Raw genomic sequence first — 20,578 nt, forward strand, 5'->3', positions numbered from 1 at the left:
AACTATAAAATGGGAGTTATTACAAAAGATGTTTATTGTTTTATTGTCTCATTCTTTTTAACATAAAAGACTGGGTCATAATTATGTTAAATTAGGGAAGTAAAAAGAGAATTGAGCTGGATGCAGTGGCTCATGCCTGTAATTCCAGCACTTTGGTAGACTGAGACGGGCAGATGGCTTGAGCCCAGGAGTTCAACAACAGTCTGCACAACATGGTGAAACCTCCTCTCTTTTTTTTTTTTTAAAGATGGGGTTTCACCATGATGTCCAGGCTGGTCTTGAACTCCTGACCTCAGGTGATCCACCTACCTCGGCCTCCCAAGGTGCTAGGATTACAGGTGTGAGCCACCGCGCCCAGCCGAAACCTCCTCTCTACTGAAAATACAGAAATTCATAGCATGTGCCTGTGGTTTCAGTTACTTGTGAGGCTGAGGTGGGAGGATCACTTGAGCCTGGGATGTTGGGGCTGCAGTGAACTGTGATCACACCACTACACTGCAGCCTAGGTGACACAGTGAGACCTTGTCTACAAAAAAAGAGAGAGAGAATTGGAGAATTGATAAGTTATATTCATATAGCAAAAAGAATTCTAATATCTAAAGTTTATTCAGCCTTTAAATTTCTTAATCACAGAATCACATTATATAATTACCCGTTTATTTTATAATTTTTAATGGTGTGCTGTATGCCACAGTACTGAAAGAAATATTTGGAGAATAGTAACTATCTGTGAAAGCCGTTAATATTCATTTTTTAAAGTAAAATACATTACATTTTAAAACACATTACTTTGTTGTCTAAGATTCCTGTTTTTGTCCTAAATAAAAATTAACAGAATGGGAAATCTCTGTTACAGAAATATACTTTGATTTGTAGTATAAGCAGAAGTCTAGTTTAATGCTATAGACTGAGTCTTGAGATTGAGTCCCATATTTTCCATATACAGATTAGATCAGTAGCCTTTTTAAGGCTTTTATTCATTTTGAAAATAGTATTCTTTCTTGATTTCTATGTTATGAGGATTGAATTAGATGCAGGTGTCAAGGACATTGAACTATGGCTACAATAAAGCAAGTTTCCATGCTACAGGTTTTTCATTGTTTCTGGAGGTAGTACTATTAAAATACTGTATATAATACTTTATAAAGAGTGGAACTTAAATATCCTGGCTTAAATACAGTTGTGAGTCTTCTTCATCAGTGTCAGAAAAGATTGGATATCAGGCCTTTACCTCATGCCATTTCTCCTAAATTCCTTTATATTGCCTTAGTATTAAGGATAATATTATCTTGCATAATCTTCCTCTGAAATACATTGTTTCCTTTCTTAATGATTTGGAAAAGCAGTGTATTTTAGATAATATCTTCTTACAGATACTCCAAGTATCACAGCTAAACTAATTAGTGAACAAAAAGATGACAAAGAAAAGAAAAACCATGAGGAGAAAGAAAAAGTTAAAGCGGAAAATGGATTTCAAGACAATTACAGTGTTGTTGTTGCCTCTGGTATGCTTTCTATTTTTTACAATCTTGATTTTGTTTGGGTTTCTATAAAATATTACAATGTTAGTTGCAGGAAATTCATGTAATACAATGTACTAATGTACAAAGCCGAGTCGTAATGATGTTTTAATACTAGATTTTTATCTTTTTGTCCTACTTTCTACTAAATGGATTGTCATCAATATTTCAGAGATTATAGCAGCTAGCTATAGTTTTTACTTTCTTGGAAAATAATAACAGATGTAATGCCAAAACTATTTAAATATTGTCATGAAGGACAAATAGAATTAGAAGATTAGATATTGGATTAGAAGAAACATTTCTATATTTGACATTAGATGGGAATGCATACCTCATTAAAATATTTTAGAAACACCATTTTCCTTCATATTGATGTATTTACTGATCCTTTTCTTTCAGGGCTGAAGTCTCAATCTAAACGTGCTGTGTCAGCTACACCACCTCGTCCACCATCCAGGAGAGGGAGGACAATACCTGATAAAATAGGAAGTACTTCAGGAGCCGAGGCTGCCAACAAAATAATTACTGTCCCAGTGTTTCACCTGTTTCACAAACTCTTGGCAGGTAATAACTCCACAATTAATAAACATCAAAGAAATTTTAGTAGTCTTAAAACTATGTAAATCAGAGGCACAATCACCAAAATCATATTTAATCGGGTGCCATTGATGAGATCAATGAGTTAGTCAGACTTCTTCCTTGCAGTTCCTTCCAAGAGAAGTTATAGCAAAGAAGGAGCAATCTATTACATGTCCTTTTTAACACTATCAAGTTATATATTTTGACTTGACTGATTTTGTAAGTTTTTCTGTCAGTGTGCCATAAAATGATTGATGAAATAAATAGAGAGTTCATGACAAGTTATTTAGGAAACATCGTGGGGCAAATTTCTAGGACTAGTTCAAACAGTAAAACTCTTACACCACTGGTAGTTAAGAAATATGTTCTTCCCAGTAAAACAAATTTATTGAGCGCTATCTTGTCTGTTGTTCAAGGTGATAACAGGTTGAGCATCCCTAATCCAAAAATTCAGTATCTGATACTTTTTGAGTTCTCACAGACAGTAGTGGAACAGTCCACATCTGACCTCATATGACGGTTGCAGTCTAAACACAGGCACACAATGCACAGTTTATTTGGCATCCACAAAAGGAAAAAGACCCTTACAGCCCCCTTCAGATATTTTTTGAGCATGCCCGATTTCCCCCTACATATCCACAGTGAGTAATAAAATTGCACATGTGCATGCCAGATGTTCCAACACCAGGTTTCCCACAATGCCCCACATGGTGCCAAGACATATGTGCATTGCTGTGGTTTTTTTTTGCTCTGTAGTGTTGATAATTTCAAAAAGGCCTGCAGATACCTCTATGGGTAACAGTAATAATAAAAAGAGGAAGGATTTATGTTTATTTTTAGCACAGAAAGTCAAACTGTTGGAGAAACTGGACAGCAATGTAATTGTGAAATGTCTTCCAAGAGAATATGGTGTTGGAATAACCACCATATATGACTGAACAAACAGAAAGATAAACCATTGATGTTCTGTGCTGCAAGTGGTGAACAGAGGTTAATGAAAAATAGAAAAGGTCAGGCACGGTAGCTTAAGGCTTTAATCCCAACACTTTGCGAGGCTGAGGCGGGGGGATCATGAGGTCAGGAGATGGAGACTATCCTGGCCAACATGGTGAAACCCTGTCTGTACTAAAAATACAAAAATTAGCTGGGCATGATGGGGTGTGCCTGTAGTCTCAGCTCCTTGGGAGGCTGAGGCAGGAGAATTGCTTGAACCTGGGAGGCAGAGGTTGCAGTGAGCCAAGATCGTGCCACTGCACTCTGTAACTCCAGGCAGGGTAACAGAGCAAGACTCCATCTCAAAAAAACAAAAACAAAAAACAGTGCATAAAGCTAAAAAATGAAGATCTTGATTGTGTATTGAAATGGTGAATCCATCAGTGTTGGCAGTGGACATGTGCCACTTAATGGTATGCTGATCATGAAACAACGATTTATCGAGATGACCTGAACATTGAAAGGAACTGTGAATATTGAACACACTGGTTGCAGAAATTTAAGAAAAGATATGACATTAAATTTTTAAAGGTTTGTAGTGATCAAGCATCTGCTGACCATGAAGCAGTGGAGAAGTTTGTTGATAAATTTGCTAAAGTCACTGCTGAGGAAAATCTGATGCCAGAACAGTTTATAATGCAGCTGAAATATCACTATTTTGGTATTCTTCCAAAAAGAAACTGGACTACAATTGATGAGACAGTCCCTCCAGGAATTAAGAATACCAAGGACAGAATAACTGTCCTGGGATATGCTAATGCAACTGGCATGCATAAGTACAGACATGCTCTGATGGGCAAAACGTTTCACACTTGCTGTTTTCAAGGAGTGAATTTCTTACCAGTCCATGGTTACACTGACACAAAGGTGTGGATCACCATGGACATCTTTTCTGATTGGTTTCACAAACATTTTGTACCAGTGGCTTGTATGTACTGCCCGTAAGGTGGACTGGACAATGTAGAAATTTGTTATTTCTTGATATCTCCCAGTTCATCCTCCATCTAAAATTCTCAAAACTAATGTTTATGCCAAGTACTCTCTCCCAGATTAATTCAGCCATGTTTCTAGGGTATCTTTAGATCAATGAACAGAAAATATAAATCCACTTTCTTGAACAGCATGCTGGCAGCAGTGAACAGAGGCATGGGTGCAGAAATTTTCAGGAGTTTAGTATGAAGAATGCCATATGTGCTATTGCCAATGCTTGGAAAACATTGACAAAGACACAGTTGTACATGCCTGGTACAACCTTTGGCCTGCAACTATGTTTAGCGATAATGATGAACTGCATGTGACTTTGAAGGATTCTTTATGTCAAGTGAAAAATAACATCTGACCTCCTTACAATAATATGTAAAAAATATATCTTCAGAGTTTGGCAGTAAGCTGGAAGAAGTAGATGTCAAAGAAGGTTTCAACTTTGATAATGCTTCAGTTATTCATTCGTTAACTGGTGGTGAATTAGCCGCAAAAGGGTTTTGAATCATGGTGATGATAGTGACGAAGAAGATCAAAGTAACACCACAGAAAAAGTGCTTATAGAGGAAGACATGGTGAAAATGTTCGGTGGGCATATTGAAGGATTAGGACAGCGTGCATTCATAGCAGAATGACAAACCATGTCAGTTTTTAAAATTAAAGAGATACTTCTGAGCTAAAAACCATGTTAATGAGGCATATGACTTTGCAAGAAGCTTTTTTAAAAGCCTTCCAGCAGAATATCTCTTCATCCTCATAGGATCAATTTCTTGGTCCTCAGCTGCTTCTGATGTTTCTTACCTAGAAAACAGTTTATAGTAACCTTTTAATAAAAACACAGCATTATAGGTGAAGGCCGAAAGCCTGCTGTTGTTTGTGGTTGCTTTTGTTTAATAGCTGAAACAGGTATCCTGGTGATGCTACTATGCTGCTTACTTACTCTGACACATTATTTTTTTCACTGTGTTAATGGTGTGTCATATTTTTACTGTTAAGTACTTATGTGTGAATAAATGTAAGAAAACAATTGCCTATTGATAGCATGTAAATTAAGAGGAATGATGGTGATGCCAAACAGTCACACATTGTTGACATGGGTGGCTGAGATAGTGACACCTTTGCTTTCTGAAGTTTCAGTGTACACAAACTTTGTTACAGGCACAAAATTATCAAAAATACTGTATAAAATTACCTTCAGGCTATGTATATAAGAGGTGTGTGTGTGTATGTATGTATGTGTACACACAAATATAAATTTTATGTTTCCACTTGGATCTCCTCCCTAAGATAACTCATTTTGTACATCCAAATATTCAAAAATGCAAAAAAAAATCTGAAATCTGAAATAGTTCTAGTCTCAAGCATTTTGGATGAGTGATACCTTTATCTTTATCTGTTTTATCACCATTTTCATGCTGTATTACAATTAAATTGCCAACTCAATTCAAAGAATTTTTCTTCTTAACTTTACATTGTTGATTCATGGTGGAGGTCAACAAACTAATGGCTGGTGAGTTGGATACCTCTGTCCAGAGAGGTCCTTTTGACATATCTATGGCCCATTATCTAGGTGATGTAAGTCTCCCCTTCTGCTTGGAATAAAGTTTTGTTGGAATACAGCTATCCTCATTCACTAGTGTATTGTCCATAGCTGCTTCTCTGCTGCAATGTAGATTAGCAGTTGTAACAGAGACTATATGGCCCCCATACCTTAACATATTTATTAGGGGGCCCTTTATGGGAAAAAATGGCCCGTATCAGATCTATGGGAATGTCTGTTCCTTTGTTTTTCTTTTGCCCGTGACTTTAACACCTTCTACAGACATTGTTGTTCATTATTATATGTCAGAAATAAATTCAGTTTTGTAAACTTTCCAATGACTGTTGAATTTTTTAATTGTTTTGAAATTGGTCTCAGAATGAAACTCTTGCCTGTAATTTAGTAAAAGCAGTTAATAATTAAGCCACGTAAATATTTCTTTCTTGGTTTCCAGATTTAACTTAGTTATATCATTTTAGGCCAGCCATTGCCAGCTGAAATGACACTTGCCCAGCTTTTAACTCTCCTATATGACCGAAAACTTCCTCAAGGTTACCGCTCAATAGATCTGACTGTTAAATTGGGATCAAGAGTTATAACAGACCCAAGTCTATCAAAAACAGATTCTTATAAAAGACTACACCCTGAAAAAGGTATGTGCATAATACTACTTTTAAAATTATAGGCTGTCGTACGAAGAGGCAGAGATTTCTATAGCTGATGGCCTGATTGACTTGTATTTTTATTTTATCAATGTAAGATAAAATTTTTTAAAACTGAATTTTTATAAATATAAAAAATGGCCATGATTTCAGTTGGAAATTAAGTTGCATTACTTATTCTTCTAACATCACTTGGTTTATGAATGGATGTACTTTAATTTCGAGTATTTCTGTGAAAGCTATGTGAATTCTTGTTTTATAATAAAAGTGAGAACCTCAACTTACAACTTAGTTATAATTTATATTGAGTGGCATTTCATGCACATAAACTTGTTTTCTCATATAATTGGGAGCATATATTTTTGTTTTTTACTTATATATTCCATTAATTTTTATTTTAAAGACAGAGTCTCATTCTGTCACCCAGGCTGGAGTGCAGAGGTGTGATCTCAGCTCACTGCAGCCTCCGTCTCCTGGGTTCAACCTGGATTTTCCTGCTTCAGCCTCCTGAGTAGCTGGGATTACAGGCACCTGCCACCATGCCTGACTAATTTCTGTATTTTTCATAGAGACATGGTTTCACCATGTTGGCCAGGCTGGTCTTGAACTCCTGACCTCAAGTGATCTGCCCACCTTGGGCTCCCAGAGTGCTGGGATACAGGCATGAGCCACTGCACCCAGCCCTTATATTTCATTAAATATTTTTGAATGTTCGTTTTTGAATTGGCTGTTTTTTTTCATATGGATGTAAGAAAATTTACCTGTTCCCCAATCGTTGAAACATTGTGGTTGTTCCCAATTTTTTACTCCTATAAATGCTGTATAAGTAATTTTCATAGTGAGTGTGGTATGAACTTATTTAAACTTTCCATCTTTCTCATGATTAAAGTTCAATCTTTAGTTATTGGTCTTTCATATTCTTCAGCAAATTTTGGTACATTTCCTTTGCCCAGTTTTTCAGCAGGATTATTTCTCTCTTTTGTTTTTATGTTTAAAGGGTATGGTTATGTGACCTTTGGTTTTCTTTAGTGAGTAATTCAAAGTTAAGCCAATATGCTTTAATTTTTTGTTTTCAGTAAGAGAAGTATTTGTCATTATTCAATTTTTCTTAATAGGATACTTTGGAGCATATTCTTTGCTCTGAGTATTTTGAGAACTTATTTTAACATAGGATCTAAGTACAAGTATGCCCTAAAGGACGGTGCTTCTCAAACTTCAGTATGTTTACAAGTTACCTGCGTAGTAGTGTTAAAATCCAGATTCTTCATTTCAAACAAGCTTGCAGCTGATGCCTGTGCTACTAGTCCATGAACCATTCTCCCGATAGTAAAACTAAAGAAGGCAGTATCAAGTCATTTAAAGGTCATTGTAGCATCTAGCCTTAATACAGATATATCTAAATAAATGATGTTTTGTGCTCTTTTTTGAGTAGCAAGAAAGCAGTAATACCTGCTTTTGTAAATGAAAGAATATTATAAGAATATACCCTTTCTTACCTATTCAGTTATTTGTAATTTATTGTCTAGATCATGGAGACTTGCTTGCTAACTGTCCAGAAGATGAGGCTCTCACTCCTGGTGATGAATGCATGGATGGGATATTGGATGAATCTTTGCTTGAAACTTGTCCCATTCAGTCACCATTACAAGTTTTTGCAGGAATGGGTGGACTGGCTCTTATTGCTGAAAGACTACCCATGCTGTATCCAGAAGTAATTCAACAGGTAAGATAAGATTTCCTAATGGAGTATATCATTCCATAGCTAAGCTCTTCATTTCTTGCATTTGTTTTTTAACTTAGTTGGATAAACTTTGTAGAAATACCCTTTGTTTATATTTTTTGAACATTATATTACTCTTTCAACGGTCGGTCTGTACAGAGCTTCATGAGCTTTAGTAGGTATGGAAGAAATGTTGAAAATCAAGCACTTTTAGTGGACTTACTACATTGTGGCATTTATCTTGATTTCATGGTTGTCATACTAGCATTCTCTTTTCTATACTGCTTTAAGTGTGATATTTATTAGACATATTATTGGAAATAGAAGAGTAAAATAGTAGTATATACTACCAAAGTATGTCTTTTTGTTTAACTTTTATTCCTGTTTCAAGTGCCATTTCCATTTTTGGTGGTTTAAAAACGTAATGTGTTCATTAATGTGTTTGTCAATGTATGTGCTTTCCATGCTTTTGTACATTTCAGTAATAGATTATAACATTTATCTCTCAGTAAATGAAACAAACATGAGTGAGGATGTAGGAGATTTTGGGGGAAAACACCAAAAACTTCTAGATGGACCTAACCAGCATTTATAGAACACATTTACCAGCTACAGGATGTACTTCTTTCCAAATGGGTATAGAACTTCACCAACATAGACAGTATGCTGGCATATACGCAAAGTCTCAGTAAATTTAAAAACATTAAAATCATACCCAGTATGTTTTGTGAGCATATCAAAATTAAATTAGAAATCAGTAGCAATAAGATCTAGAAAACCTCAAATATGTGTAACCTAAGCAGTATAGTTTTAAATAACAGATCTATGAAAGAAGAAATTACAAAAGATACTACAATATATTTCAAAATGATAGTGCCAGCATGACATGGGATATAGCTACAACAGTCTATGGACAGATTTTATAGCTTTAAATGCTTATAATTAAAAGAAGAGATTTATCAGTGATGTACACTTCTACCTCAGGGAACTAGAAAAATGAGTACAATTAACCAAAAATCTGAAGTAAGGAACTGTTACAAGTAAGAGCCAGAATCAATTAAATACAAAACAAAAATCAAAGAGAAACAAGAAAGCCATACATTTTTTCTTTTGAGACTTTTAGTAAAATTGATAAACTATCAAAAATTTTCAAGAGGGCCAGGCGCGGTGGCTCACGCCTATAATCCCAGCACTTTGGGAGGCTGAGGCGGGTGGATCACGAGTTAAAGAGATTGAGACCATCCTGGTCAACAAGGTGAAACCCCATCTCTACTAAAAAATACAAAAATTAGCTGGGCATGGTTGTGCACGCCTGTAATCCCAGCTACTCGGGAGGCTGAGACAGGAGAATTGCTTGAACCCAGGAGGCGGAGGTTGCGGTGAGCCGAGATCATGCCATTGCACTCCAGTCTGGGTAACAACAGCGAAACTCCGCCTCAAAAAAAAAAAAAATTTTTTTTTCAAGAAAAAGGGAAAATCACACAAATTGGACATACCACAAATGATAGCAAGCACATTACTATAATTTCTATAGAATAAAATAAGGTACTATTATAACCAACTTTATGCCAGCATATTTGATAATTTAGATATAATGGATAAATTCCTTGAAAAACACAACCAAAATCAACACAAGAAGTGTATGTGTACGTTTATATGTATGCATTCATACAGAATTGTAATCAAACATATGAAATTTTTAGTCTCTTTTCATTTTTAAGTACCACAGCTATGATTTTGAAATCACATTAACCCCATGTTTCTCCAACTTAAACTAAAACTAATTTTTTGTTCTTAAATAAGAGCATTTGGCTACTTTAGAAAATATCATGTCTCCTCATTTGCTATGACATATAATGAGTATCAGAATTAAAGACATCACATGGTTGGAATATTGGAATTCCTAAAAGTCTGTGATATAAATCATATCCTGTTCACTGAATTTAAAATAATATATTTGTGTTTTAGACATTATTCAAAGTGAGCATGTTCTTAATAAAGTCTTTGGGAAATTGAGCCATTTAATCCTAGTATATCAGAAATATAAATCTTTGTTGTTAATTGAACAAAAGTACGTTTTTATATACTTTTCAGTTTTGACTTTCCAAACATGAACTAATAGATACAAGTGAATATAATATATAGCTTAAAAAATTAAGCTATATATTATCAATATAATATATAATTATATAATTATGTAATGTTTGAGTAGTTATACTTTTGACATTTATATAAACATCAGTTTATATTATTCTACTGTTTGCTGCTTTTGCTGAACCTGTATTGTGAAATTAATCTTCATTGATGCCTAAACCTGTGGTGGTCTCACCTGTACAGCTCTAATATACTTTCTGTATATATAACTATACCTTATTGCATGTATCAGTCTTAATGTTGATGAGCATTTTTATTGTTTCCAGTTGTTAGCTATAGTTTAAAAAGTTGTAAAGAATGGTATCCATCTCTATTATGAGACTTAAAAATTTTTACCTGTATAATGGGTGAATGGGAAACGATATATGACAGTGATTTTAATTTGCTCTTCTGATTTTCATGAAGTTGAGGGTGTTTTACTTGTTTGAGAATTTGAATGCTATAAATCAAGAGGTCTGGTTTTGCTTTCTTTTTGCTTGCAATTTATTTGTTTTGTTTTGTGGCATCATTTGAGAAATAATCTTTTAAGAAAACTGAATTATGACAAGGAGGTAAAGTTCTGCTTCTGTAACAATGTTCTCTTATCATTTAGGCACTTTTGTATGGAACTATCTTGTGTGCAGTGTAAAATAATAAATATAGAGCTATTTTTTAAAAATCCCCTGTAAAAGGTTTCGAAATGGTTTAGAAGTGAAAAGTGCCTTGAATTCCCTTGTTCTTACAGTTAGGCGATTTTATATTGTCATTCTGACCTAAGCTTCAGTAGTCAAAATAGGCTGGCATCAAAATTCCAACTGTTTTATTCAGTATACAGGTGGATGTAGTATAGCTGTAGATCAGCTTAAGACTTTTACATATATGTGTAAAAGAAGGAAGAAAAAATAATGAATTAATCACTGAGTTACCTCACCATTCATTTAAAAATGACCCTACAGAGTTACCTATCAGTCTACTAAAGTCATACAGAAAGCTTAGGAATGATCCTAATGTTTTAAGTGAATAGTGAGATAGTGAGATATCTTTGTGATTAGCTCACTATTTAGTTACATGTTTGAGTTTGGAACTTCACACTAGTATTTAGTGTAGTGCATTATTCATGGCCAAGCAAGATAAATAGAATATTTCTAAATGAAATTAGAAGTTTGTAGGGTCACCATTGTGGAGTTCGGTGTTTTGGCTCAGAATTGGAGGAGTTGTTTTTTTTTTTTTTTTTAATTATAAAGATTAAATTATAGACATGATGCTCCTTCACCCATAAGTGTAGAAAATTTCTCTTTCATAACCACAATATAATTGTACACATCAGAATTTCACATTGACCCTGTACTGTAAACTCCAAGTCTTATTCATCTTTTGCCAGTTGTCGTCCTAATGTTCTTTAGGCCCAAAGAAAAAGAAATCAGTTTTCTTTTGCATAGTTTGAGGGCAGTAGTGGTTCAGGATTCAGTTCAGGTTCATACATTGCATTTTGTTGTCTTGTCTTGTAGTCTCTTCAATCTGTAACAATTCTCCTGTCTTTATTTATCTTTCATGCCTCAATAACCTTGACAGTTTTGAAGAATACATGCTTGAAATTATGTCTGTATATGTACTTACACATATATACATACATGTATTTTCTAGAAAAGTTTGCTGATAGGGCCCAGAAGCAGACTCCCCGAGTGATATATGCATATCTATCTTCCATTTTGTCATTTTAAAATGTGATTTTCCACTAAAAGAAATCAGAGCTCCTTGGAGAAATTCTAGGATTGAGGAAGGGTATGTTGAAGATGAGACTAGAATGTTTTGCTGTGCTAGAAAGCAAGGAAATGCTTAAAGAACTTTGGGGACAAGTTAAAAGGAAGCAGGATCCTGCTTTAATGGGGTTTCAGAGACCAAATCTTATTCCCCTTGGGCATCAAAATTTATAATGATAGTAACTGTATAACCTATGTAATAAAATTAGAATCCATACTGGTAAAAATTAATAGATGGATAAGAAGAGAATGTTTTTCTTTATGTCCTGGTGCCAACTAATATATGTAGAAAGAATGATAGAAAGTCTCCTTTTGACAACCACTGTAGTAATAATTGTTTCAGGCACAATTATAAAAATGCTATGACTAACCAATCAAAAGTTTAGTGAGAAATAAGACATTTAAATAGCCTCAAGAATCCACATACAGATACTTAACTAATTATAAATGTGGAAATAATAACTAATATGGAGACACTTAGCAGACACTGCCATTCTTCTGATGTCATGTGCTTCTTGAAGTTTGGAAGCTTGTTTTTATTTTTATTTATTTTTTGAGATTGCTTTGTTGCTCAGGCTGGAGTGTGATGGTGTGATCTTGGCTGACTGCAACTTCTACCTCCTGGGTTTAGGTGTTTCTCCTGCCTCAAAGTCCTGAGTAGCTGAGACTACAGGTGCACAGCACCACACCCACCTAATTTCTGTATTTTTAGTAGAGATGGAGTTTCACCGTGTGGGCCAGGCTGGTCTCAAATTCCTGGCCTCAAGTGATCTGCCTGCCTTGGCCTCCCAAAGTGCTGGGATTACAGGCATGATCACTGTGCCCAGCTGGAAGCTTGTTTTTTAAAGCAAGTAGCTTTATTAATCCTTACATTCCTATATTTTAAAGAGATCATTTGAAGTTAAGTCTTTAATTTGAATCTGATGTTGAAAATGTGAATAGCCAAGCAAACACTTCTCTTTTTCTTTAGGTGAGTGCTCCAGTTGTAACATCTACCACTCAGGAAAAGCCAAAGGATAGTGATCAGTTTGAATGGGTAACCATTGAACAGTCAGGGGAGTTAGTTTATGAAGCACCAGAAACTATCGCGGCTGAACCTCCACCTATCAAGTCAGCAGTACAGACCATGTCTCCCATACCTGCCCATTCTTTGGCTGCTTTTGGATTATTTCTTCGTCTTCCGGGCTATGCTGAAGTCCTACTGAAAGAGAGAAAACATGCCCAATGCCTTCTTCGATTGGTATTGGGAGTGACAGATGATGGAGAAGGAAGTAAGTGTTTAGTATTAAATTTATCAACACATAATAGGTTGTGTAAAGTTATCCAGATCATTGCCAATTATTCATCATTTATATCTTATACAGTTAAGCTGTATGATGATTTGTTCTAAGTGGTGGCTCACTTCCAGCATATACATAATAAATCCTAAAGAATCTTCATTTTCATCTCTCTGTTCATTCAAAAATTATTTTCTCTTTGCTGACAAAACTGTTGGACATCACTGGAGGGATTTAAACATGAAGAAGTTATTTAGAGCTATCCCCAGTTAGCTAATGTTCTCCAGTAATAGTAACAAGAGATGTATATAAACATATAGACTTAGAGCAAGTTATAAAATGCCTTGGGCACTCTTGAGTGCAGTATTATGGAGAATCACACGTGTGAGATTATTTATTTACTACTCAGCAATGTAAATGAAGTGGCATGGTAGTTTTTAGTGGGGCCTTTAAGGACAGATTAGATTTAGGTTTTGATGCCTTAACTCAGAAAGAAAAGGAATGGAATGAGCAGTGTTTTGAGGTTAAAATCTATGAGGGGGATAAGTTAGCTAATGAAAATTTGCACAAAAAGCAGTATTGTGCACATTTTGAAAGCTAATATTGGTAACAGATCATGGAAAAGACATACTCAGAACTTTAAATTTTATTTTGAATAGCAATAAAGATTTATTAAAATGTGCTAAGAAAATTAGTGATGTGTTGAATATAGTTTTTTAAGAAAATGAATCTGGTAGCAATACTTAGATTATAGAGAACAGAATTAGGTAAATAATACCATAAATGTATTAATGATAATCTAGAATAATAAAACTGATAACTGTTTCCATTGGGTTGGCAGTGTTATTTAATAGAAAGAAAAACTGAAGAATTACTGCATACCTTCACAAGTAGATTTTCATTTGGGTTACCTCTACATTTTCACTTACTATTTATTCTATTAATATTTATAAGAAAATTAATATTTCCTTATGTTATTTTAAAATCACATGGTTTTGATTAGAGTTGATTTTTCATAAGCCATTTAGAAAGAATAAACTGTTAAGTCCTATACCACAAAATATATTTAATTTAACAAAACTATATGAATTTATTTGTAGATTTCAAAACTCTGAAGCTATCAAATATTCAAACTAAATATTTTTTTCTTTTATGTTTTCCTTACAACAAAATCTCTCATAAATGTTGGCATTGTTTTAAATGTTTTTGTAATAATTGTTATAAAATTACATCTTTCTCTATACCAAATATTCTTGGTTGGTTGATACATACATAAATTGTGTATACAGCCATCCGTTGGTATACATGGGGGATTAGTTTCAGGACACACCCCAACTCCACCTTAGCCCATGCTGAAATCCTTACATTCTCAGGTTCTACAGTCAGCTGTGTGGTACCTGCATATATATAAATAGGCAGCCCTCCATACAGGCAGGTTCTGCATCCCACAAATAGTGTGTTTTCAATCCATGTTTGGTTGAAAAAAAAATGCATATAAGTGGGCCTGTGTGGTATAAACCTGTATTGTTCAGGGGTCAACTGTATTTGTTTTCAAAGGTCAGGAATTTCTAGTTACTTGATCTGGTTGCTTTTTTTTTTAAGTATATAGAGGGGTAAGAACCATTTTATTTTTTAATTGATACATAACAGTTGTACATATGTTCATACATATGATATTTTGATATAGACATAGACTGTATAATAAGAACCATGGTATTTTAACACTCTGTTACAATACAGAGTGTTAAAGTAGGTGTAACCCTAAACAGAAAAGGGGGAAAAAAAAGACTTTATGTAATTTCAGACTATTTTTAGTGCACATACAATGAATTTTTATTAAAAGGCATAGTTTATAGCTATTAATTTATCATACGTATGTTTCAGTTTTCTTTTGAAGTTTGTGTATACTGTGTCTAACAGCTTTTCCTGACACTTACTTGTGATTAAATTTTAAGATATTCCTGTTCTATTTGTGGTGTTTGAGTTTTTTAATAATAAATTCAGTGATATAATTTTGTATTACAGTGTCATTATTAATTTATGACCCTGTATGTAACTTCTTACTGTGTTTTTATCTTTTTAATCTTGAGTTCTTGATTTTCAATCTAGGTCATATTCTTCAATCTCCATCAGCCAATGTGCTTCCAACCCTTCCTTTTCACGTCCTTCGTAGCTTGTTTAGCACTACACCTTTGACAACTGATGATGGTGTACTTCTAAGGCGGATGGCATTGGAAATTGGAGCCTTACACCTCATTCTTGTCTGTCTCTCTGCCCTGAGCCACCATGCCCCACGAGTTCCAAACTCTAGTGTGAATCAAACTGAGGTAGGTTCAATATTAATTCTTTCCGTTATTAAAAAGAAAAACTAGATTTAATTTAGGCATTACAAAATAAAGTCTTTTCTGAAGTAATCTTTCAGAGACTTGAGTGTTCCATTTTCACATATAAAACAAAGGATATTTGAAAGAGAAACTATAAATTAATTGACTTCTCTATTAGTATCCTTTAGTAAACCAAAAAGAAACCTATCTACTTGAAAAACAAAATATTTTAGTGTTTAATAAGCTTTCTCATTTACCAAGATATGCTAAATTTAATACTGTGATCCTTCTTCCTTTCCTTTTTGATCTTTTAAGAAGAATACTATGGAGGCTGGGTGTGGTGGCTTATGCCTGTAATCCCAGCACTTTGAGAGACCAAAGTGGGTGGATCATGAGATCAGGAGTTCAAGACCACCAGCCTAACCAACATGGTGAAATCCCATCTCTACTAAAAATACAAAAAATTAGCCGGGGCACAGTGGCAGATACTTGTAATTCCACCTACTCGGGAGGCTGAGGCAGGAGAACTGCTTGAATGCGGGAGGTGGAGGTTGCAGTGAGCCAAGATCGTACCACTGTACTCCAGCCTAGATGACAGCACGGGACTCTGTCTCAAAAAAAAAAAAAAAAGGAGTACTATGGAATGGGGGTTGTGGGTTGGTGTCTAGCCAGTGCCATAAGATAGGAAATACAATAAAGAAAGAAAAAAATTCCTCGTTATTTCCTTTTTTTTTTTTTTTTTAAGAGATGGAATTTTACTCTTGTTGCCCAGGGTGGAGTACAATGGCATGATCTCGGCTCATCGCAACCTCCACCACCCAGGTTCAAGTGATTCTCTTGCTTCAGCCTCCCAAGTAGCTGGGATTACAGGCGTGCACCACCACACCCAGCTAATTTTATGTTTATAGTAGAGATGGGGTTTCTCCATGTTGGTCAGGCTGGTCTCGAATTCCTGACCTCAGGTGATCCACCTGTCTTGGCCTCCCAAAGTGCTGGTATTATAGACCTGAGCCACCATGCCCTCCTAATTCCTCATTAGTTCAATATGATTTAATTGTCTTAAAGAAAATACCAAAATAGGCCAGGCAGAGTGACTCACGCCTGTAATCCCAGCACTTTGGGAGGCCAAGGTGGGTGGATCACCTAAGGTCAGGAGTTCAAGACCAGCCTGGCTAACATGGAAAACCTCCATCTCTACTAAAAATACAAAAACTAGTTGGGCGTGGTGGCAGGTGCCTGTAATCCTAGCTACTCGAGAGGCTGAGGTGGGAGAAACGCTTGAACCCGGGAGGCGGAGGTTGCAGTGAGCTGAGATTGCACCGTTGCACTCCAGACTGGGTAACAAGAGCTAAACTCCGTCTTAAAAAAAAAAAAGAAAAGAAAAAAGTACCAAAATAATTAATGGCATAAGTGAGTTTATTAATGATAAAATATGGGGTCATTACATAAAAATTAGTTGATTTCTACACACTAGTACCAAACATAAAATGAGTTTTACAAAGATATATTTTAGAATAGCACCAAAAGTAGAAAATATCTATGAATAAATCTGAAAAATATGTATAATACCTCTTTATGAAATTTTGGCCGGACATGGTGGCTCATGTCTGTAATCCCAGCACTTCAGGAGGCCAAGGCAGGCAGATCACTTGAGGTCAGGATTTTGACACCACCCTGGCCAGCATGGTGAAACTCCATCTCTATTAAAATTACAAAAATTAGCTGGGCCTGATGGCTCACACCTATAGTCCTGGCTACTTGGGAGGCTGAGGCAGGAGAATCAGTCTGTGCCCATGTATATCTTCAATGGGTTAGATATGATAGTGTGATAATGTTGTTTCTTCCCGGATCAAACCTTAAATTTAATACAATTCCAGGTTTATTTTGGAGGAGGTTGACAAGCCAATTATAAAATATATATAAACATGCAAAGAGTCAGGAATAGTTGACATACCCTTTACTATATTCATCCTAAAAAGATCTGGCTTATATTTATATTGCTTTCACTGTTTTCTCAATTCAGTTCTGAGTCATTGACTTTTTAGGCCCTAGGCTGGTTTACCCCTTCTTTTCTTGATAAATATTTTAAAATATGTATTTATTTATTAAATATAAGAAATTTCTCTCCATTTACCCCTTCCGCTAGCCCCAGGGGGGAATTCTGTCTCCATGTATTTACCTATTCTGGATGTTGCACATAAATTGAATAATGTAATGTGTTATTCCTCGCGTCTGTCTTCTTTCATTTAGTATAATGCTTTCTAGGTTCATTCATGTAGCATATATCAGTATTTCATTTCTTCTTATAGCTGAATAAGTATCCCGTTTTATTTGTTGATCACTTCATCTATCAATTAGCATCTGGGCTATTTTCATCTTTTGCTTTGAATGATATTGCTGTAAACGTGTGTGTTTATCTATTTCAGCACCAGTTTTTATCTGTTTTAGTACTAGAAGTGGAATTGCTGGGTTATACAGAAATTCTGTGTTCAGTTTTTTGAGCAGCCACCAGACTGTTTTCTAAAGTAACTTCATCATTTTACTTTCCCAATGGTAAATATTGTTGAAGATAAGTAAAAACAAGTTGTAATGGATTTTCATTTTTTTGTTTTTTTAAGCCACAGGTGTCAAGCTCTCATAACCCTACATCAACAGAAGAACAACAGTTATATTGGGCCAAAGGAACTGGCTTTGGAACAGGCTCTACAGCTTCTGGGTGGGATGTGGAACAAGCCTTAACTAAGCAACGGCTGGAAGAGGAACATGTTACCTGCCTTCTGCAGGTATATTTGTAACTTGATATTGTTCATGATAATGTTATTTTTTGTGTTTATAACTTTAAAATATTGATAACTAATTCAGCTATCCTCAGCTATGTTTATGTCCACTTGTGGTCCTTCTTCCCAATGCATTTTAAGATGCCACTGGGTAAAGATTGCTCTTGCTTACTTGTAACTCCTTATTTCTTCTCTCTCAACTAGCTTCTTCACTGAGAGGAAAGTGATAGGGATGAAATTATCAAGTAGCTGGAAGATGCATCTTCCTACAGGCATTTTGTTGTTGTTGTTTAATGTGTTGTATCTGGACTCTTTTTTAAAAAAGTGTCATTTATTCATATACATTTTGGCTGCTTACTCCATTTTTTTTGAGATGGAGTTCACTCTGTGGCCCAGACTGGAGTGCAGTGGCATGATCTCAGCTAACTGCAGCCTCCGCCTCCCAGGTTCATGGTTTCTTAATTTTTTAAAATAGCTTTTCTACTTTCAGGCAAGTTGAACTAGAATAGAAAGTCTTATACCACGGAAATGTACAGGAGAAATACTTAATGAAAAGATTAGCTCTACTTCCTGCATCAACTAATTGAAGTTGGTCAAGTCTTTGAATTTGTCTTCTGCAACTCTAGAATGCTCCTTCTAGTATAAAGTTCTAAGATTTTGTTACCCTCAAACTGTGAATTGAGTCTATTAAATAAAATATTATAAATAATGCAGAATTGCTACTACGTTTTTATGTTCGTAGTTTTATTGCTTTTATATGTCTAGTCATTACTATCCTTTGGAAGCAACATTCTCAGACAAAACAGATCCTTCTCTTGAAAATTTAAACAAATAATCGGTTCAAAATGCAGTGTAAGATACTGATTAAGTATAAAATATGTACTCTTAGTATTCAGATTGAATTTCTAACCTAAAATAAAAACTTTTGAAGTATGTAGAGCTGAACTCCAAATTAATTTTAACAATTTTTAGGTTCTTGCCAGTTACATAAATCCTGTGAGTAGTGTGGTAAATGGAGAGCCTCAGTCATCTCATGAGACTAGAGGGCAGAACAGTAATGCCCTTCCTTCTGTACTTCTCGAGCTTCTCAGTCAGTCCTGCCTCATCCCAGCCATGTCATCTTATCTACGAAATGATTCAGGTAAATAATCCCTTAAATGTCTTTGTGGATGAGTAAATTTGTTTACTTATTTTATCATTGTCTAATAGTAAGCTTCAATTAAAATAGTTGATGGATTTATTTCCTAAAAAGTATTCTGAAAATATTTAGTTGGTTTTTGGTGCCCTTGATTTGATATTGTGTCATCACTTACCCTAGAACACAGAATACAAGTTTTATTATTCCTCTGTTTTTACCTGTGAAAGTACATTTTTTTCCCTTTTAATTATCTGTAACGATAGGACAGAGGCTAACAACTTCATGACATCATTCTGATCTGAATATGATTGCACTTCTGTGGACTTTTAATATTTCTGTCAAACACTATTACTGACAACAGGTATTTTTGAAGAAAGGCAGTTACATAAATCACTCAAGTCCATAGATACTTGATGAGAAGATGATTTATTTATTTATTTTTATTTTTTATTTTTCTCCTGCCCTCGATAATTAATTTTTAAAAATTCAATAATAAAAGTACTGTAGCTGCTTACTTTGCCAGTCTACAACTGATTATTGATCGAATAATATAGTTTATTATTTCCTTTGGAATTATTATTGAGAAATGTGCTCTTTTCCTAGAATAGAAAGTTACGTGTTTTCATTAGAGATTCAGAAATGTGTAGATACTACCAAGAGAATCAAGCAGTTAACATCTACTTCTTTCAGCCAAGACCTTTATTTTTTATTATTTCAACTCTATTCTCATATTCTTATCTCTGTCTTTATATTTGTACTCATGAAAATAAACATTTATGCATATCATTAATTTATTAAGGAAGAATAGATAAGGAAAACATTGGGAATGAATCTTAGTAGTCTATTTTGTGATTGGTAGCAGCTAAGTGGCACAGTTGGATGGATGGTTAGTGAAAGTATTTGTATTTGAAGGGATTGTTACTCATATTCCCCAGTATCAGAAAGATTGTTGTCCTTTAAAAACATGCCATTTCCCTTAGATTTTGTAGAACAATTGAATAGAATGAGATAGGTTTCTCTTTTTCTTACTTCACTATCATTAGTTAAAGTAGTATTTTCTTAATCCTTATACTTTGAAGACATGACCTAACAAAAATATTAAATTTCTGTCGTGGTCTGAAGTTGACTGTCTTAGTAACACTGAGCTCTTATCTTTATGGTTCATTGTCAA

At 34.8% G+C, this 20,578-nt stretch overlaps 1 protein-coding gene across 10 annotated transcripts in view; it reads left to right on the forward strand.

Annotated features, from left to right (window-relative positions):
- Positions 1–20,578, forward strand: part of BIRC6 (baculoviral IAP repeat containing 6) — a 259,855-nt gene that overhangs the window by 173,018 nt on the left and 66,259 nt on the right. For all 10 annotated transcript variants that reach the window (XR_001111187.2, XM_012475391.2, XM_012475389.3 and 7 more), the window contains 8 exons: positions 1,374–1,505; positions 1,923–2,087; positions 6,096–6,269; positions 7,805–8,001; positions 12,862–13,162; positions 15,278–15,495; positions 18,111–18,275; positions 19,242–19,410. Coding sequence is in view for 9 of the 10 variants with exons in the window: in XM_012475391.2 (XP_012330814.2) it covers positions 1,374–1,505; positions 1,923–2,087; positions 6,096–6,269; positions 7,805–8,001; positions 12,862–13,162; positions 15,278–15,495; positions 18,111–18,275; positions 19,242–19,410 (1,521 nt within the window). In the remaining variant the exon portion in view is untranslated. The remainder of the gene's footprint in view (positions 1–1,373; positions 1,506–1,922; positions 2,088–6,095; positions 6,270–7,804; positions 8,002–12,861; positions 13,163–15,277; positions 15,496–18,110; positions 18,276–19,241; positions 19,411–20,578) is intronic.

The sequence above is a fragment of the Aotus nancymaae genome, unplaced genomic scaffold, assembly GCF_030222135.1.
Source record: "Aotus nancymaae isolate 86718 unplaced genomic scaffold, 86718_ANA_hifiasm-v0.15.2.pri h1tg000057l, whole genome shotgun sequence".
Classification (NCBI taxonomy): Eukaryota; Metazoa; Chordata; class Mammalia; order Primates; family Aotidae; genus Aotus; species Aotus nancymaae.